At 41.4% G+C, this 18086-nt stretch overlaps 1 protein-coding gene across 2 annotated transcripts in view; it reads left to right on the top strand.

Moving 5' to 3' along the window:
• Positions 1-18086, top strand: part of LOC142094744 (vasoactive intestinal polypeptide receptor 1-like) — a 119654-nt gene that overhangs the window by 88733 nt on the left and 12835 nt on the right. For both annotated transcript variants that reach the window (XM_075177184.1, XM_075177185.1), the window contains exon 10: positions 10033-10124. In XM_075177184.1, the coding sequence (XP_075033285.1) occupies positions 10033-10124 (92 nt within the window). The remainder of the gene's footprint in view (positions 1-10032; positions 10125-18086) is intronic.

The raw sequence follows: 18086 nt of genomic DNA on the forward strand, positions 1-18086 counted from the left end.
GTGAAATGGTGCGATGTTCTGAAGATATAGTCTACAAGTTCTGCTTTTGCTTTGCTATTCCCCCAAGCAACACCACGCTATATTTGTAAACTCTTATTTAATAATGGGAATAAGAGGAACAAATGTTCTGTAACACATAGCACCCAATTAGTCAGAGTTTACACTTGTCTGCTGAAATCTGATTTGTAGCCATTGGATATACAACATCATTTCTCTTTGCATCATGTTACTAAATAAATCTCAAGGAAATGAGTTCTCCACTGGTGGTCAGCTAAATTGACCTAGACAAAGCCTCATCCAAGGGAGGGCTGGCAGACTTTAGCCCAGGGGACAAGCACACAGCACTGGCACATAAGTAGCGGCCCATCCTTAAAAGGTGGTTTTTGGTACAATATATATTTATCTGTATAAAAGGAGGCTATTTTAGTGTTGCTTAATCAATATATATATTTTTATGCCCAGGCCCAGAGCTGGATTATGGCTCTGGGGGGCCTTGGCACTTTAAACAGGGCAACCCCCTATGATGTAGCATGGTTATCATTTTAGACAAATACACAGGCAATACTGTCTGCACTACTGTTAGGTGCACACAGTTCTGCCTTCACAAGCAGTACACGGTGAAGCAGGACATACCTCTCAACTGTCCTAAGCGAAACAGTCACCCAAATTCGGGACTGTCCCACCAGATTCAGGACAGTTGGCAGACTGTCGTGCTCTCTCCTACCTGTTGTTGTCACTTTCACCACCTGTGGCTGCTGGTGTCTTTAGATCAGTTGCTGCTTGTCCGGATCCTGGAATGTTGGATGCCCTATTTGAAAAACAAAAATGGGTACATAAAATTCAGAAAACTCCAAACAGTCCTGGGGGTAAATGTATTAACCTCCGGATTGTTGAACTCCCGCGAGTTCGCCATCTTCAGCGCTTAAATTTAAAGCGGCGCTGCTTTGTAAAGGGAAACTTCCCTTTACAAGGCAGCGCCACTTTAAATTTAAGCGCTGAAGACGGCGAACTCGCGGGAGTTCAACAATCCGGAGATTAATACATTTACCCCCTGGTGTTAAATCAATAGCACCCATGTTTTATAATTAGGCCTCCCTCCAGCCACAACATTAAAATAATAATATTCACATTTGCTAAATAGATCTCTTTCCCTCCAACCAACCCTGACATTAGATAGCGAACACATTTAATATATAAACCTATTTTCCTCTCTCCAAACAGCCCCACCAATAAATTAAATTGCCCCCCACCACCCCATAAACAAAATAGCACCCATTAAATAACTAGCCCCCTTCTGCACTCCTCCAATAAATAGTCTACCTCCCACACTAAATTAAGACCCCCCTCCCTGACACATTATATTGACATGCTACACACACACACACATACACACACTATACTGACATCTCACACACACATTATACTGACATGCTGCCCACCACACACACACATTATACTGACATGCTGCCCATCACACACACACACATATTACTGACATACTGCCCATCAGACGCACACACACACACACATTTTACTGCCCATCACACACATTTTACTGACATGCTGCCTATCACACACACACACATTTTACTAATATGCTGCTCATCACACACACACACACACTTTTACTGATATGCTGCCCATCACTTACCTTATTCATCCACGCGCTGCTCCTCACACATGGGACGGCACCTGTCACATGGTGTGCGTCCCATGTGACACCAAGGCTCTGAGAGAGAGGGGAGGGAGGGAGAGAGAGGGGAGGTATGGGGACGGATCGGAAGGATCCGCGGCCAATGATAGTAGGTGGCTGGTCCCGGAGGAGGGGCCACCAAGCAATAGAGACTTGGGCCGGTCATTGATCCAGCCCAAAATAGACTTCTGCTGTCCGGCCCAGGGTGCATATGCCCCCCAGCCCAGCCTGCCCCTGGCTTCTTCTTATACCAGATCTATTCTTGCTGTCCAGTTTTGCGGGATATGAAAAACAGAGATTTCAATAATCTGTTTATATGGGTAAGTGCTTGGCTTAGCGCATTAAGATGTAGACAAATGTGCTCCTTCTGATAGTAGGAGGTGAGTAAATAAGGGTTCTCCTTGTTGGTTGAAGTGTGTAAAACACTGTGGGGTAAATGTATGAACGTGTGGGTTCTTCAACACCCGCGTGTTCAGCGATTAAATTTCAAGCGGCGCTGCATTGTAAAGGAAGCGCCGCTTGAAATTTAATCGGCGAACACGCGGGTGTTGAAGAACCCACACATTCATACATTACCCCTGTGTGTCTAAAAAAATAATCCAGTCAAATGGAGTGAGGAGAGACAGTTATTTATAGTCTCCACCAATTTAAGGAAGCTAATCAATGTTTATCACTGATGTCATAGCACCACAGTACAGTTCCAACTATATGGAGATAGTGGGCCTGATTTGTAGTTGGGATGTCCTAGATCAGCTTCACATCTCAGTGAAAAATAAAGCTATCACGTATTTGTGTGCTACATGAAAAAACAGCCAGAATTTTCCTTATGTGCAAAATAATAAATTAATTTGCACCCCTTGCATTTTAACATGATTTGTCCAGGAGAAAATGTACTCCTTTTTTTGTCTTAATTTCCTTACTGAATCGGGCCCAGTATGTTCTCCATGTGTTTACATTGGTTTCCTAGGGGTGCTCCTATTTACTCCTGTGCGGCTCCAAAGGATAGCAAATGGCGTGAGGGATCTGCACTATGCAGGCCGTAGCTTATACCAGGAAGGCTGGTGGGGGGGTGTTTGAAGTAGAGATGGGTGGGCTCGGTTTCTTTGAAACCGAACCCACCCGAACTTCGGGGATCCGAGAACCGAGCCGAGCCGAGTTGGCTCAGTACTCTCGCGCCTATTAGTATTCCAAAACGAGGCAAAATGTCATTGTGACATCGTCGGATCTCGGTTCTCACAAGTTTTAGAATCAATAAATACCCGCAACCACAGCAATCTAGTGCCATTTGAAGAGAGGGACAAAGAAGGGTTAGGTCACAGTATAGAGCAGTATAGAGCAGGCATTTTTCTGAATTTGCACTACAAAGTGTTTGGGGTCTCATATACCCCTTTCTAAAAAAAGCTGAATTGTCTGAGTGCTGAACTCCTAATATAGCACAGTATTTTTCTGAATTTGCACTACAAAGTGTTTGGGGTCTCATATACCCCCTTCTAAAAAAGCTGTATTTTCTGCAAAGGATGGTGGAGGATTATTTTCAAGAGTTAATTGAAATCGAACTGTCAGACAGTCCCTTTCCATACTGGGAGGAAAAACAAGCCATTTGGAAACCCATGTACAAACTTGCTTTGCAATACCTAAGCTGCCCACCCTCCAGTGTGTACTCATACAGAATTTTCAGCACAGCCGGGATCCTTGTCAGTGATCGACATAGGAGGTTACTTCCTAAAAATGTGGAAAAGATGATGTTCATCAAAATAAACTACATATTCCACGAGGAAGGCCTTTACTGGTAAATACATCCAAGAATTGACACTTCTCTAATGGCGGATTCCAGCGGAGATGAATTAATAGTCTGTGATGATGATGTATACACTGATGAGGGTGAGGATGATGCTGAAGATGATGACGACAACATCATGACAGTGTATAATTCATTTCACAACACTGTTGGTCTAACATGCCTTTAGCTGGTTTAATGGGGGCCCAAACAAACCAAACACTTTAGCCGCAAAAGTGGCAGCCCTTGTCGCTGAAGTGCTTGGTTTGTTAAAGTGTGCATGTCCTTTGTAAGATCCAACATATGGGTGGGATGGCCCAAGGACAACTCCATCTTGCACCATTAATATTTCCTGGCACTGATGTGTGTTTCTGCCATTACTCTAACAAGCCCATTGTTAGCTTGTTTAGGGAGGTCCTAGCAGTTATTAAACTGTATTTTTCTGAATTTGCACTAATAAGTGTAGGGTCTAATATACACCCAAAGACGAGTGCTCCATTGCTAACAGTCAATGATGAAGAGGAAGACAAGCAGGCTTGTCTGTAGAATTTGCAGGCAAATTCAACAGTGTTACATTGAATAAATAGACACATAGTGGGAGAAGGAGAAGAGGGAGACAGAAAATTAATCATCTTCCTTTTACTCAAGACTGTCAATGGTGTTATAGTCACTTAGTAGGCTGTGGATCAGCCTGCGAAAGTCCCAGATAATCATCTTCTCCCTTTTCAAGATGAGGCGATTCCTGGCAAGTCAATAGCGTCCTTAAAGCAGTTCATTAGGCTCCAGGCCTCCTGGATTGTCCCAATGATGTGGGTCTCAGGAAATAATACATAAAATATCGAATGGTATTAAAGGCAAGTTCTGGGTACACTGTCCTTATGTTCATGTTTCAAGGCATCCAACAGTGCCTGTGCAGTGGGGCAGTCCCAAAATAAATGCTGTGCTGTTTCCTTTCTGGTGATACAGAAGAGGCAGTGGACATATCGGCACAGGTTCCAGGAGTGCATGAATGTCCTGAGAGGCAGACATCTCTGGATAGCCATCCATGCAATGTCTTTGTGTCTAGTAGTCAGCTTCTTAGAGGCCACATTCTCCCACACGTGTTTTGTTGTGTTTGGAATCAGCACTTTACATGAAAGGTACCTAACTAGATTATAAGTTTGTGGGAATTGGGGCTGATTTGAAGCTCACTGATGAACTGGCTTTTTGCTATGAATTTCAATGGCTCTTTTTAGTGCATTGTCTGGCACCCTGGATTGGTGTGTGTCCAATAAAAGCACGCATCCCAGGGGGGTCAGCGCTCATTGCCATGTCTTAGCTGTAGAATTACCTCACTTATCCTAGAAACAGGTGGAGCGATCCAATGAACCATAACGGTTTTCATGATCCAAGGACAATTCCATCTTGTCCCACTTTTCTTAGGAACTGCCGTGTGTTTGAGTCATTGCTCTGTCACTTACCATACAGCCAGATCGCTGCAGTATTTGGCTGAAAGTGTATGAAAAGAATATTGTGACCTGTGAGATGGTAAAAATTGAATGGAAATCACTGGAAATTAGTGTTAGTGAGGTTAATAGTAATGTAGGTACAAAATAATAAAGAAATTATGTCATTTTACCCCAAAAAATGAAATTTAATAAAAAATAGCTAAACAAAACCAAAACACGCAAGGGCAGTTTTGGCAAAACCAAAACCCAAAGCTAATCCAGATCCAAAAACAAAACCAAAACACGGGGGTCAGTGAGCATCTCTAGTTTGAAGGGCTGCGGTCGTGCATCATCATCATCATCATTTATTTATATAGCGCCACTAATTCCGCAGCGCTGTACAGAGAACTCACTCACATCAGTCCCTGCCCCATTGGGCCTTACAGTCTAAATTCCCCAACACATACACAGACACACACACACACAGACAGACAGACACAGACACAAACTAGGGTCAATTTTGTTAGCAGCCAATTATCCTACCAGTATGTTTTTGCATCTCTAGTTTGAAGGGCTGCGGTCGTGCAGCAGATTACTGCGGGTGGGGCATTCTGGGAGGAGAAAAGGGAATATGAATAATATAAGTAATTGAAGGGTTAAAAGGAACGATACTGAAGGGTGGGGGGTGGAGGGAAAAAAGAAGTGGGGGGAACAAATGAAACAAGAGAAAATGATGGCGAAAAGAAATAAGAGATAAGAGGAAAAGAAATGAAGACGAACAAGGAATAAAAGAGAAAAGCAAAGAGCAGCTCAAAGCACACAAGTAATAATAAAAGAAATATCACAGCACATAATCTTATCCCTGGTATTTCCTGAGGTAAAAGAAGGAGACTTACTGTTCTTGTTTTACCACACCCCTTGGAGCCTATTGGGTAATTAAAAGCAAGCCAAGGAAAACTCTAACACTTGAAGGTAAATGCAATGTAAGCCTAGAAGCCTGGCGTTTAAGTGCATTCACCCCTATGCAGGTCTTTATTTATCATTCTAATCAGTGGTTGAAGTGGAAAGTAAAAAAGTGTTGATTTGTACATTTAGAATCTGTGGTATGGATAATGTAAGTGAATTTAAAAGTTTTACAATGAAGGTGATTTTTATTGATGAAAGCCAACTGAATACAATGTAACAACCATAATCAACTCATATTACAACAAATGTCCACTTTTTTACTAATTGGATACCTCCTTAAAAATATCAATAACAATATTAAAAAAACAAAACAAAAACAAAAAACACACACACACACACACACACACACACACACACCAAAACAACCTGTAACTTAAGCTGTTGGGGGAACCAATGTCCAGAAAGATGGTCCTATTTGCCATTCTCTCTGAGCTTCCCTTAACTGCCCTATTATAGATAAGCATGTCTCCTGTAAAAAGAACACATCTGCATCCAAATACTTCAGATGGTTATAGACTTCATGCCTAGTTTATCTGACCTTAATGCTATTCACATTACTGGAGATCTGCTAAAGAAAAATCTGCCATTATAGCAAGAGACAAATAGAGCAGCAAAAAAATGAGTCTCATCATTATAAGTCAGAGTCAGAGCCACCTTGCCGACCTCTCATTTCCATATTGGACTCTACTTGCCTCTTCTCAGGAACAGACCTTCTTTTAGTTGGTGGGTCATCTTCTGACTCTACAGCCACTCTTTTCAACTTCTGCTCCAATTCTAATGCATCCAACCAACAGGCATCACTATCCGACTCAGATAACAGCTTATATCTATTGGACGTAACTGTTACTTCTACATATGCTCTTCCCTGAATCTTTTCCTTTTTCCCTGGTTTTTGAACAGGACTCAATTCACCTTCAGGCTTACGAGAGGATTTATCTTTTTTCTTTCTCCTATTCCCTACACCTTTACTCTCTTCACAAACAGACACTGTTGTAGAAGAAGATGGTTCAACTGGCTGTTGATCAACCTGCAGAACCATTTCTGTTGGTTGTTGGCCACTTTCTGGTTTGTGACGCTCTTGTATGTATCAGCCATCTCCGACTGAACTTCCTGCTGTGTTACTATTGACACTGACATTAATGCCTCCTCTTCCAAAGCCTCTTGTTCTACCACCAAACCCTCATCTGGAGAATCCTTACAAATGTTATGCCAGGCATCTGGACAATCCTTATGGGGTGGCCAATTCTTCCACATAAATTGCATCTAACATTCACACAGGTAGCACTTACATGGCCAACCTCACTGCACAGATTACACTTAAGTATTGTGCGAACATTGGCCACATGACCAGATTTCCCACATTTAAAACATGTCCTGGGCTGAACCGCATAAAAACATACCCCTGTCTCACGTCCAATAAAGAAAGAATTTGGCAGATGGTGGGTTACATGGTTATACTGCCTCAGTTTTACTGAAACCCTCCAACCACCAGTCCAGACACCATCAGTATCTTTATTCTTTGTCAGGTCTGACACTAGATCACAATGCCTCCTGAGCCAGATCACAATGTCCTGGGGAGGCACTGCTTCATTCCAAAAAAATATTTTTACATTGACTGTGTCTGGCTTGGAGATTGGAATATAACTAAACTTATTAAAACCTTCTGCATCCCTAAACTTGCTGAACTTTGCCCAGAATCTATCCAGATCAGACATAAGTTTAAAACTCACATCATACCCCTGTCTATCATGTAGGTTTATTACTGCCAATATATTTACTGGTACAAAGCCCATTTGGTAACACAATAACTCTCGTATGACATATCTTCTGTCTGGCAACTCATCTCTGTTACCTTTGTTCCTGAATCGGACCACATTCCTCCTCCTAAAAGCCTGACCTGTATAGTTCGTATTAGAACTAAATGATGGTGCCTCGCGGCTCCACGCATTCCTAGGAGGAACCTGACCAGATCCACTATTTGTATTATTTCCTTGTGTACTATTCTGTGTATGATCCAGTGCAGATTGACCATTTACTGTTGTGGGTATATCTGCTGATACCTGAGACTGTCCCACTCCAGATAAAGGGGGGAAATCTAGTGTTGTGTATTCTCTACTGAGACTTCCATCTCATCTATCTCAGTATTCTGATCCCCTGATTGCTCCACTGATTGTTCTATTTTTGTGGAGGTTTCAACATCCCATATTGATTGTAAACCTTCCTCACCTTCATTTACTATCACCTCTTGTAAATTACCATCTGTATAATCTCATCGGTAGCAACACCATTATTGTCCATAATATTTTCAGCACTATCATTATCTATGCTAGGAGTCTCTTCTATACAATGCTCAGGTATTTCTCCTCTTTCCTGTGTCCCACTGGTTGCATCTCTCTGCTGGGATCCACTTTCCTGAGGGGTGCTGACATCTTCATTCAATTGTTGTTTAACAATGTCCCTCAGGACCGGAGGCCTTTGTACTTGGCCTGCACTTTCTCTCTGCTGCTTTACCACTGCTGTCTGTCCCTTTTTGTACAAGTCTCCTTCCTTAAAGGAAAAACTGGCCTCTTGCAACACTGGTCTTTTCTGTAGAAGCTGCGCATCATCTGGGATGTCTTCCGACTCAGATTCACATGAAGATCTGAACTCCAGCTCCATTTTCTGTCCGTATTTTGACACCTCTTTAAATGCATCAAAACACTTCTGATTTTTATATACTTCTCCAATAGGTCCCAGCTGCTCTAAAACAGAATCAATGTCTCTTACAACAATTGCAAGGACTTAATGAATTGAGTTTACCATCATATAAAGCTTCTTTGCTTGGAGTTATAGCTTTTAGTTTATAAACACATTCAATCTGCTTTTGTATTGTCAGCTTTGCTTTCGTTGCCTCCATTCTTTTTACAAGTGCAGGGATTTTATCTGTTAGGTGCAGCTCAGGTGCACGCTCTGCCCCTTTAAGACTCTGAGTCTGCCTTGAGATTTCTCCTGACTGTTTAAAACCACTGAGCCCCTTTGATATTTCTGGCCTTGGAGAATGTCTTCCCTTAGTAATGTCCTTTTTCCTATATCACTGCTCTTTCCTACCACATGTCTCCCATTGACAGGTATACAAGGCTGCTGAGTTTTGCAAGTTGTAATTGCTATCACTGCTGCTCCTGTATGGTTAGAATCTCCAGATTGCAGCCTGGATCCTGGGTGTGTTGTAGCTGCAGCTTTACCAGCACTTTGCTTTACTGGCACCAAGGGCTTCTCTGCAGATTGCAGTTTAGTGGGGTCCATTGACACAGGCTTTGTCACATTATTAGTGTTCCCAAGATCACCTCCACCTAATTGGGGTCGAGTGCGACCTGGGCGCACCAGGCTGGTTACAAGTACTTGCTGTTGCAGGTTTTCCTGCATAGTCTGTCTTTCCAGAGATGTTCTCCTCTGTCTCTGGGGAGGATGGGGCTGTTTACACACCAGGTGAGTTAGCTGCACTTTGTTTGCCCTCATGTGCACTTTGCAGTTTTTGTTGTGTACTTTCCTTTGCTTTATCCAGTATTTGCTGTATTTCTTCTTGAGGCTGCTTCATTCCCTTTGTTTGCAGCTGTTGCATTTGCTGTTTCATTTGTTTGCTGTTAGTTTAACTTTCCAAACCTTTGTCTTGTTTAGTAATTACACTTACTTTCTGTGTCACATTCTCTTTCTTTCCTTCATCTTTTCCTTTCTCCTCAATCACTGTACTTGTACTGGTAACATTCACCACATTACCTGGCTGAGCAATAACTTGATTTTTTGAAAGTACAGCTGTATGGGCCTGGGAGTTTTCTCCCAGAACAGGCCTAGAGGCCTGGGGAGCTGGGCCACCCTGGGCTTGCACCAGACATCAGACAAGCACTAGCCACACTTTCTACCAGGAGCTAGAGGGAGGAGCTACAATGAAGGCAGTATGATAAACCATCCCACTCCATCCACTGTTTCTAATATTTAAGGCAGGGGAAAAAATAGAATAAAGTCAACATTAGTTTGAATACGAAATGCATTACAATATCACTCCTTCTATATAGGACAGGGTTGTTTAATAAGAAATAATCATGTTTACTGCTTTGCACTGAACTGTTCTTATATAATATGATGTTGTTATGTATATAAACTAATATATACTCATCTCTTAACTTATGCCTCAGCTAAATTTCATCATATTTCTAAATGTGATAAGAATTCTTATGCAGAAAATCCGATGTCCAGATATCAGTAAAAACTACAAACAACAGTATCTGTGAGTAATACTCATATTTGTGTTTTCTTTATATAATGTGTCACTAATATAATAAAGTGATTATTTATGGAAGGGTGTGGGGAGAAAGCTCTCATATTTCATTATTTATCAGCATATATATGTTGTATTTGATTAGAGATGAATATCAAGTTTGTATAACTGGAGGTCTTCCAAGTTCCAAATAAGGGATGAAGCTTATTTTTTAAATGTATTTATTCAATTGCATTAAAATAGAATGATTATAAAATGAAAGTAGGTACCTTGACAAGTAGATTGAGTGCACAGGTCAATTTGAGACAAGACCATTACATAGTTATGTCCTAATTCTTCATTGAGCATCTATAATTGAAGAAAACGTGACTCCTTACACACTCTAAAGATATCTGCCATCCATACAGCAATATGCAAAACTAATTTGAATAATGGGCTGCACCTCACTGCACACAAACACACACACACGCGCATTCAGGAAGAGGAAATAGCATCATCGCCATTCATTGCTTTCTTTTGCTTTGTGTATAATTTATTTTCAATTAACTCCTTTCCTTAGTTATACAATGAGCCTGACATATAAAAAAAAATAATCTTGTGCTTGTTGCCATGGCAACACACTGCAAACAGTAAACAGGATAGAAATGAGAATAAAAAAATTGCAGCTGTTGGACCATGGACTGGTTGCTGAGGAGAGAGTCCTTTTCGCATATGACATTACTACAGGAGGTACGGGAGAATAATCCCGATGACTTCAGCAATTTCCTGTGGATGAATGATCCTACATTCCAGGAGTTGCTGCAACTGGTCACCCAACTCATACAAAAGGAGGACACATATTTAAGGAAACCCATTTCTACAGAGTAATGATTGGAAGGACACTGGCTGATCTTAAGTACAGCATAACTACTTCACCTCAAGCTCTGGGTCTGATCATACCTGAGACCTGTGAGGCTTTCACACAAGTTCTTCAGGGACAATATATGTGGGTTTGAGAAATACTCATATTTTAAACATTTGTTAAAACAAAATATAAACTGAACTTAGATTTTCTTTACCATATTATCTATAACAAAATCAAACTTTAAAAAATATATAAAAATAAAAGTCACAGGTGCTCATATTGATATTGTTCAGTATTTTCCAATGAGGAAGAACTTCTACTATATTGCAGCATACTGGCACTGCTGCTTGGTTAGTAGTACTGTAAATAGGGGGAGTACTGGACTGTTTTTCTAGGAGCTGATGTTGCCTGTGAGGAGGGAGCGACAAAAGAGGGGATGGGGCAATTCTGTACAACTCTAACTCTGTCAACCCCATGTACAGGATGAGTTTCCCTTTGTTGGTCCTATAAAGCACATTGATAATTAAATGTTCACCTCTGCCCTGTTTTCCTTGTCTAAACATTTTAGTTCTTTAGCTATTGCTGCACACAACAGGTCACACTCGTCTTATTTTTCCATCAGCCCGTTGACTATATCTGATGAGTCATGACCTCGGCATGTTCCCTGTTCCGTGGCCTTTTCTTTACCCTCCTGCCAGGTTATTGACCTTGTTGCTGGATGGGTTGCTGAGTGGCTTCAGAACTTGGCTGTGTGGGAGCAGGCGTCTTTATCGTATCCTCCACTACATCAGAAAACTCCTCCTCAATGAAGACAGATGTCTGTGTAATAAAAATATAAAGTATAACAGTATCATAACAATAGATGCATGCATTGATTTAACATTACAACAGTCTTTCTTTTTCAGGTCCCATCAAAGGTTGAGGAATGGTAAATTATCACTGAAGAATTTATAGACATGTGGAATTTCCCAAATTGTAGCATTGCCTTAGATGGGAAACATATCACAAGTATGCCACTCTCTAAAACAGTTTTCTATTTCTACAATTAAAAGTGATTCTTCAGTATTAGCCTGATGGCCGTACTGGATGCTAGATGTGAATTCGTCTTTGTGAACATTGGACAAAATCGCAGTGTCTGATAATGGGGCTTTGGAACAGATGCTCTTCCATAATTTTTTTTAAAAACAATTCATTTGCCAACACACAGACCTTAATTTGCGTTTGTTAAAAACCTTACCTTCCCCCAAAAAAGCACTCACACCAGAAAGGAGGATATTCAATTACAGATTATCAAGAGCAAGGCGAGTAGTGGAGAATGCTTTTGATATATTAAGTAACAGGTACAGGATTTTTCATACCGCCAATAATCTTCACCTTGACCAAAAAGACAAGGTGGTGATGGCATGTTGTGTGCTACACAACTATCTTAGGACTATGTTGAAACAAAAAAAGTATGGATTTAAGTTTCTGGGGAGTCTTTAATTTATTTGAAAATCGTGTGTGTTATATTTTACTTTTTTGGCATAATGGACAAGGATATCAATCTTGTTAAATATCTTGGCCTTCACTGTCCAGGCATTGGAAAGGGCTCCAACACTTTTCAGCATGGGGTTGGTAGCCTGTATAAGGGGGGTTTACATGTTCATTTTTACACTCACTTGGGCTCCAAGTTATAGTGGAAGCCAACCCTATTTGTCTAGTGGTTGGTTGAGGATTTTGGCAGCATGGCATGCCTTTTTTTTCCACTTTAAACAGTGTTTGACCTGTGAAATCAGTGCTAATTTAGGGGTTCATTGTTTCTTTTTTGTTTTTTAAATTTGCAGATTTGCATTAAATTCACTGCAATCCGCAAATTTGGAGCCAAACTTCAGAGGTATTGCAGACAGAAATGACCATACATAAAATACCCACCGACACACTACTTCTGACCAATGTTCTAAGATTTAAGTAATGAGTCCATGAACTCCCCTTAACTGACGAGACAGTCACAAGTGACCAGCGTGGTATAACACTTTTGACTGGCGGACCAATGATTAGAAATCCCAGAGATTCTTGGCCATAATCATTTAGAGGAATCAGTGCTAGTGTGTGGGTGGGTCATTTGAATGGGTATTTTTTATTTTTATCCCTATGTGGAAAAACACAGAGCAAGCAATAATAAATTCTCAATTTATTTTATATATAATGCAGTAGTGAACAAGAATTTATGTCAAAATTGTGTATTTCTGACTATTTATTTTGCTCTTTCAATATAATGGGCAGGAGTCTGTGGACCTATTTCCATTATACTTGGACCACTGAGGTGGAAAGTTGTCCCTCCTGTGGACCCAACCGCGCACTATGTTTTGTGCCCCCCCCCGTATGTTTTGTGCCCCTCCAACCCAGCACTGACCATCCCCTAGGGCTGGTTTTCATTATGGCATATTAAAGTAATAATTGGATTTTCCTGACTAAAGGTTGATAAAAAACATTTCTTCAGATTTCTTTGGAAGTGATAGGCGAGTAGGTGTTGGGAACCCCAACAGCCAGCACCACAAAACCGGGAGTCTGCTCTGAAGCCTGGTGTTTGCTGGAGCCCCTAGTGGTGGGGACAGACTTGGCTGCAGACTACAGAGGGTCGTGAATTGCGTACTGACTTGGGGAACCCCAGGAAAATGAAGTGAAGTCCAGAAAAGGGTCAAATAGGTCACAGGCAAACTAGCAGTGTCAGTATCCAGGCCAAAGATCAGGGGTCACAAGCGAACAATCCAAGAAAGGGGTCAAAAGGTCACAGGCAAAAAACGTAGTCAATTCCAGGCAAAAGGTCAGCAACAAAAATCAGATCAACGGATATAGAGAGAACGAGCAGGGTAGTATACTGGGAAGCAGGGACTATAACCGGCAGGGAGGCTTTGCCCCTTCCTGCCTTAAATACAAGCATGGCCCAATTAGAGTGTAGCAACACAGGGGGAAAATAATTAACTGACCCCTTTCTTAATTTGCGCACGCGCCGGCTGCTCTGGATGCCGGAGCGCGGCGCTACATGCAAAGAGCGTCCCGACCGTTGCCTTGGCAACGGCCCGGACAATGCGGAAGTGACGTCCCGGTCGTCATGACGACGGCCGGGACGTGGAGGAGCGAATCGTGGCGGTGCCCGGAGCCGCCGCGGCTCTTGACAGTAGGGTATATTTTATCTCTATAATAAGCACAACAAAATCACAGTAACGGCTGAACATATATATATACTTTATATCGGCCTCATACGGCCCGAGTCAAATCCTAAGGCGTCCCCTAAAGGAGGTACACAATCTGGTCCCTATCAGACACAGCCATTTTAAAACACAATGAGCCTGATTCACTAAGGATCGTATCTACCGATTTTGAGTGTAACTTACGCAAAATTACTCTGTGCATGCCCGGAAGCAGAAGTTACCGCTGTGAATGTAGCCTTTTCCATGCGCAAAGAGCACTTACTACAGCATCCAACTTCGGGAGTGCAATGGTGTGTGAAATGGGAAGACACCTGTAAGGAATCCTCAAAAAAGGTAGTTAACTGCATATACGAGCGAGTCATACTCTATCGCAGAAGTTCACACATCTTCAGACGGAAAACATCTGCCACATCAGGATCTAGTCCAAGTCCTTGCTGACAGCTCCGAACAAACACAGATTGATAACCACGTCATCTAATGGATGTTTGTACCATTCTCCAGCATATACCTATGTCATGCACTGCATACTAATATGAATGATTTCAATTGAAATTGTAGTAAAATTGATGTTCATACATGCTAGCTGATGCTGGTATGCTTGGAAATATTTTTGGTAGAACGGCATGTTGGCAATTTTATGTTTTTCTGCAGTAAACTTTCACCTTTATTAGAGAGGTGTTTTTTTCTTTATAAAGGTACAAGCTTTTTATTTACATTTTTGTTTCCCTGACTTAAAACCACTATGCATTTGAATACAAGTTTGAGCACTTGAGGTAGAGGGATTAGTATAATCATGACTAAGACTGGAGAGTGACAAGGACTCTGCCACCCCTCCTGTTTCTATATGAGCTATGGCACAGTAGAATGTCACTGGAGATGTTTAAGAACACTGACAGCCCTATTATTGCAATTTCTGTTTCAGCACTAAACACTGCCACCTCTACTATTTCTGAGTGAGCTATGGCACAGTACAATGTGCCTGCAGATTTTGAAGAACAAACAAACCCTATTATTTCTATTTCAGCAATGACAATTCGTAATGGAGCAATGGAACTTTCCTGTTTGTGTGTTAGCTATTTAACACCGTGCAATGTGACTGTAGATTTAGACCAAGACTGGCAGCCCTACTATTTCTATTTCAGCAATGACAATTAACAATGGAGCAATGGACCACTCCTGTTTCTGTGTGAGCTATAACTCAATAGAATGTCACTGGAGACTTTGAAGAACACTGATACCCCTCCTCTTTCTTTTCTAGCTATGATGCCTCCCAACTGCACTAGAGACTGCCAAGAACCGTGCTACCCCTTTTATGTTTCCCTGTGAAATGGCTCTGGATTGCCGTGGAGGGTGGTACTTATAGAATCTAAAACTCGCGAGATCCGACGACGTAAGGATGATGTTTTGCCTTGTTTTCAATTCTGAGGGTACGCGAAAGTACCGAGTCGGGTTGGCTCGGCTCGGCACTCGGTTTTGCTAAGTTCGGATGGGCTCGGTTCTCGGGGGTATTTTTTTAAATTTATTCATTATGTATCATTAACATTTTGTTTTTATTCAGATCTTCCTATACACTGTAGTCAGAAAATGTAGGTTGTCCTTTGTTGCAACATTTGAACACTCTGTAATAGTTTGCATGTTACAAGGTAAGTGATGTTTTTTCTTTGAAAGCCGCAGAAATAATGGCAGCTTTTTATGTTGCCAACTAACAAATATACATGTTCTTGGATATGCCCAAAACCTGAATAGAGATATGTGCACATATTTTAAAGTTAGTTACCTCTCCAATGCTGCATGGTTAAGCCAAGGTGCAAATGAGAAATTTTAGGATGCTTTGCTTGCCGTAAATAATTAGTCACCTAGACGCAAGTTTCTCATTTTGGTCAGTAACAGTCCCATCATATTATGTTAACCTACTCCATTAGTATATTTGGTATGTAAGTCATGAGTAATTTCTTTCTCTTTCTTGTCACCCTTCATACGAGATAATGCATTCCGATTCCGCCCTTGGCTCCTCACTCCTATTTTGAACCCACACACAGAGAAGGAAGTTGCATACAACTCAGAACATATGGCCACCAGATCAGTTGGGGAGAGCACATTTGGCCTATTAAAGGCAATGTTTAGATGCCTTGACCGGTCTGGTGGTGCTCTAATGTCTGCGCCAAGGACAGTATACAACGTCATTGCTCTGTGTGTGATGTTCAATAACATCGCCCTTAGAAGTGGGTTGAAGAGGCCGAGGTTGCTGGCAAGAAAGTGGAAGACGCTTACCCCAGCCCTCCTGAAATGGTGGAGTCATTCCGCTATAAGCAAAATGTGTTATCCACCTACTTTTAATGTAAGTGTTTGTTACACTCTTGTATAAATGTCACTTTTAAAGTCTATTACATAAAAAAACAGAGACTTTGGGGCATATTTATTAAACTGCTATAGGCAACATCTCCACTTTTTCAAACCTGCAGTTTAGTAAATATACCCCTTGGTCTGAAATGGCCTGGCTCAGGCTTGACTACTCATGGTCAGACATGTTTTTGTCTAAAGAGAAGAATAAAGACAGAGATTAGTAACAATATCTAAATGTCCTGTAAGTGTCTGACATAGGCCATTGTACGCATCAATGGTTTAAAAAAATATTTAGTCTCCAAAATGTTGCACCTCATAAGATGTGATGATCTCACAAAATAGCAGGGCTGAATGATTGACTCATCGGCTCTAATATAGGGCATGCAGGTGGGTTCTCCTGTGCTTGACTGTGTATGAATCGCTAGGTGTTTTCATGCATCTAATTGCTTTGATACAGTTGATGACCAAGAATGATTTACAGATGAGGCAGACATCCTAAATACAGTATTAAAGGGATCCATGAGTGACGTGCTTATGTCCATACTTGCACTGAGAAACAATCGGTGTGCGGAATATTGAACAGTCATTCACTTGCACACATGAGGGCTGGCACGTTTGCCCGTGCCGAGCTGCGGGTACTCACAGCAACTATGGACAATTTCTACCAGCTTGCAGCTCGGTATGTAATCAATAAGTCTAAGCTGTTGGCATATATGGCCATCTGCAGGTGGCTGCAGATCCAGTTGAACCGCAAGTGGAGAAACCTCAGAAGGAGATAGCCAGAATGTGGATTTGAAAGAAGAGATTTGTAGACATGTGTTCTCTATTAATTGCAATTGTTTTTATTTTACAAACACAGTTAGATGGGCAACGTTACAATACAATATGGTAGGTAATAGCCTTCATTTGACAAACTACAAGGCCTGCTATGTAATAGTGAAATTTTTGATTCACTATGTGATTAATATAAACCACCCAGGTCAAGTCCATCTGTAAGTGGTGTAGAGGTGTGTTTTTTTTTAGCAACTTAATTTTCTATGTATGTGGTTGGATATTTCACAATGCAACCTAACATTATATGGCTGTCTCTGTAAGTGTGCGATAACCTTTAGAAATCAGCTTATGTGTCATAATTTTTCTGATAGACTGCTTGACCGTGCTCCACCTATTAAACCTCCAGCGGCGAAGAATTGGGACAAGGGTGGAGCCGAAGAAGGAGGCAGAGGAGGCCATTGATCTGGAGGAGGGCCAGGAGGAGGAGGCTATTGAAGAATGTAGGTATCTTAAAGTAATAATGTTAGATATTCTGTGGGGTTGGGGGGACATCATTAAAGTGTAGTCATCAGAAAGCCTTGCTTTCACATATGTAATTTACCCTAGACCTAGGCAACGTTTGCCATTTCACAGTTGGGCCTCACATGATGAACCTAATAAGGGTTTGTTGTCAATCAACCCCCCTGCCCCCCCTCCCGACCACCACACAAATTTATACATATCTGCATGTGCCTCCAAAAAATATTCGTTCTCTGGCTACTACTGTGTTTAGATAACATGAACCTTTGCCGAGAGTTTCAAGTTATGTAACACTTCAGA

Source organism: Mixophyes fleayi, chromosome 6 (genome assembly GCF_038048845.1).
Source record: "Mixophyes fleayi isolate aMixFle1 chromosome 6, aMixFle1.hap1, whole genome shotgun sequence".
In the NCBI taxonomy this organism is placed as follows: Eukaryota; Metazoa; Chordata; class Amphibia; order Anura; family Limnodynastidae; genus Mixophyes; species Mixophyes fleayi.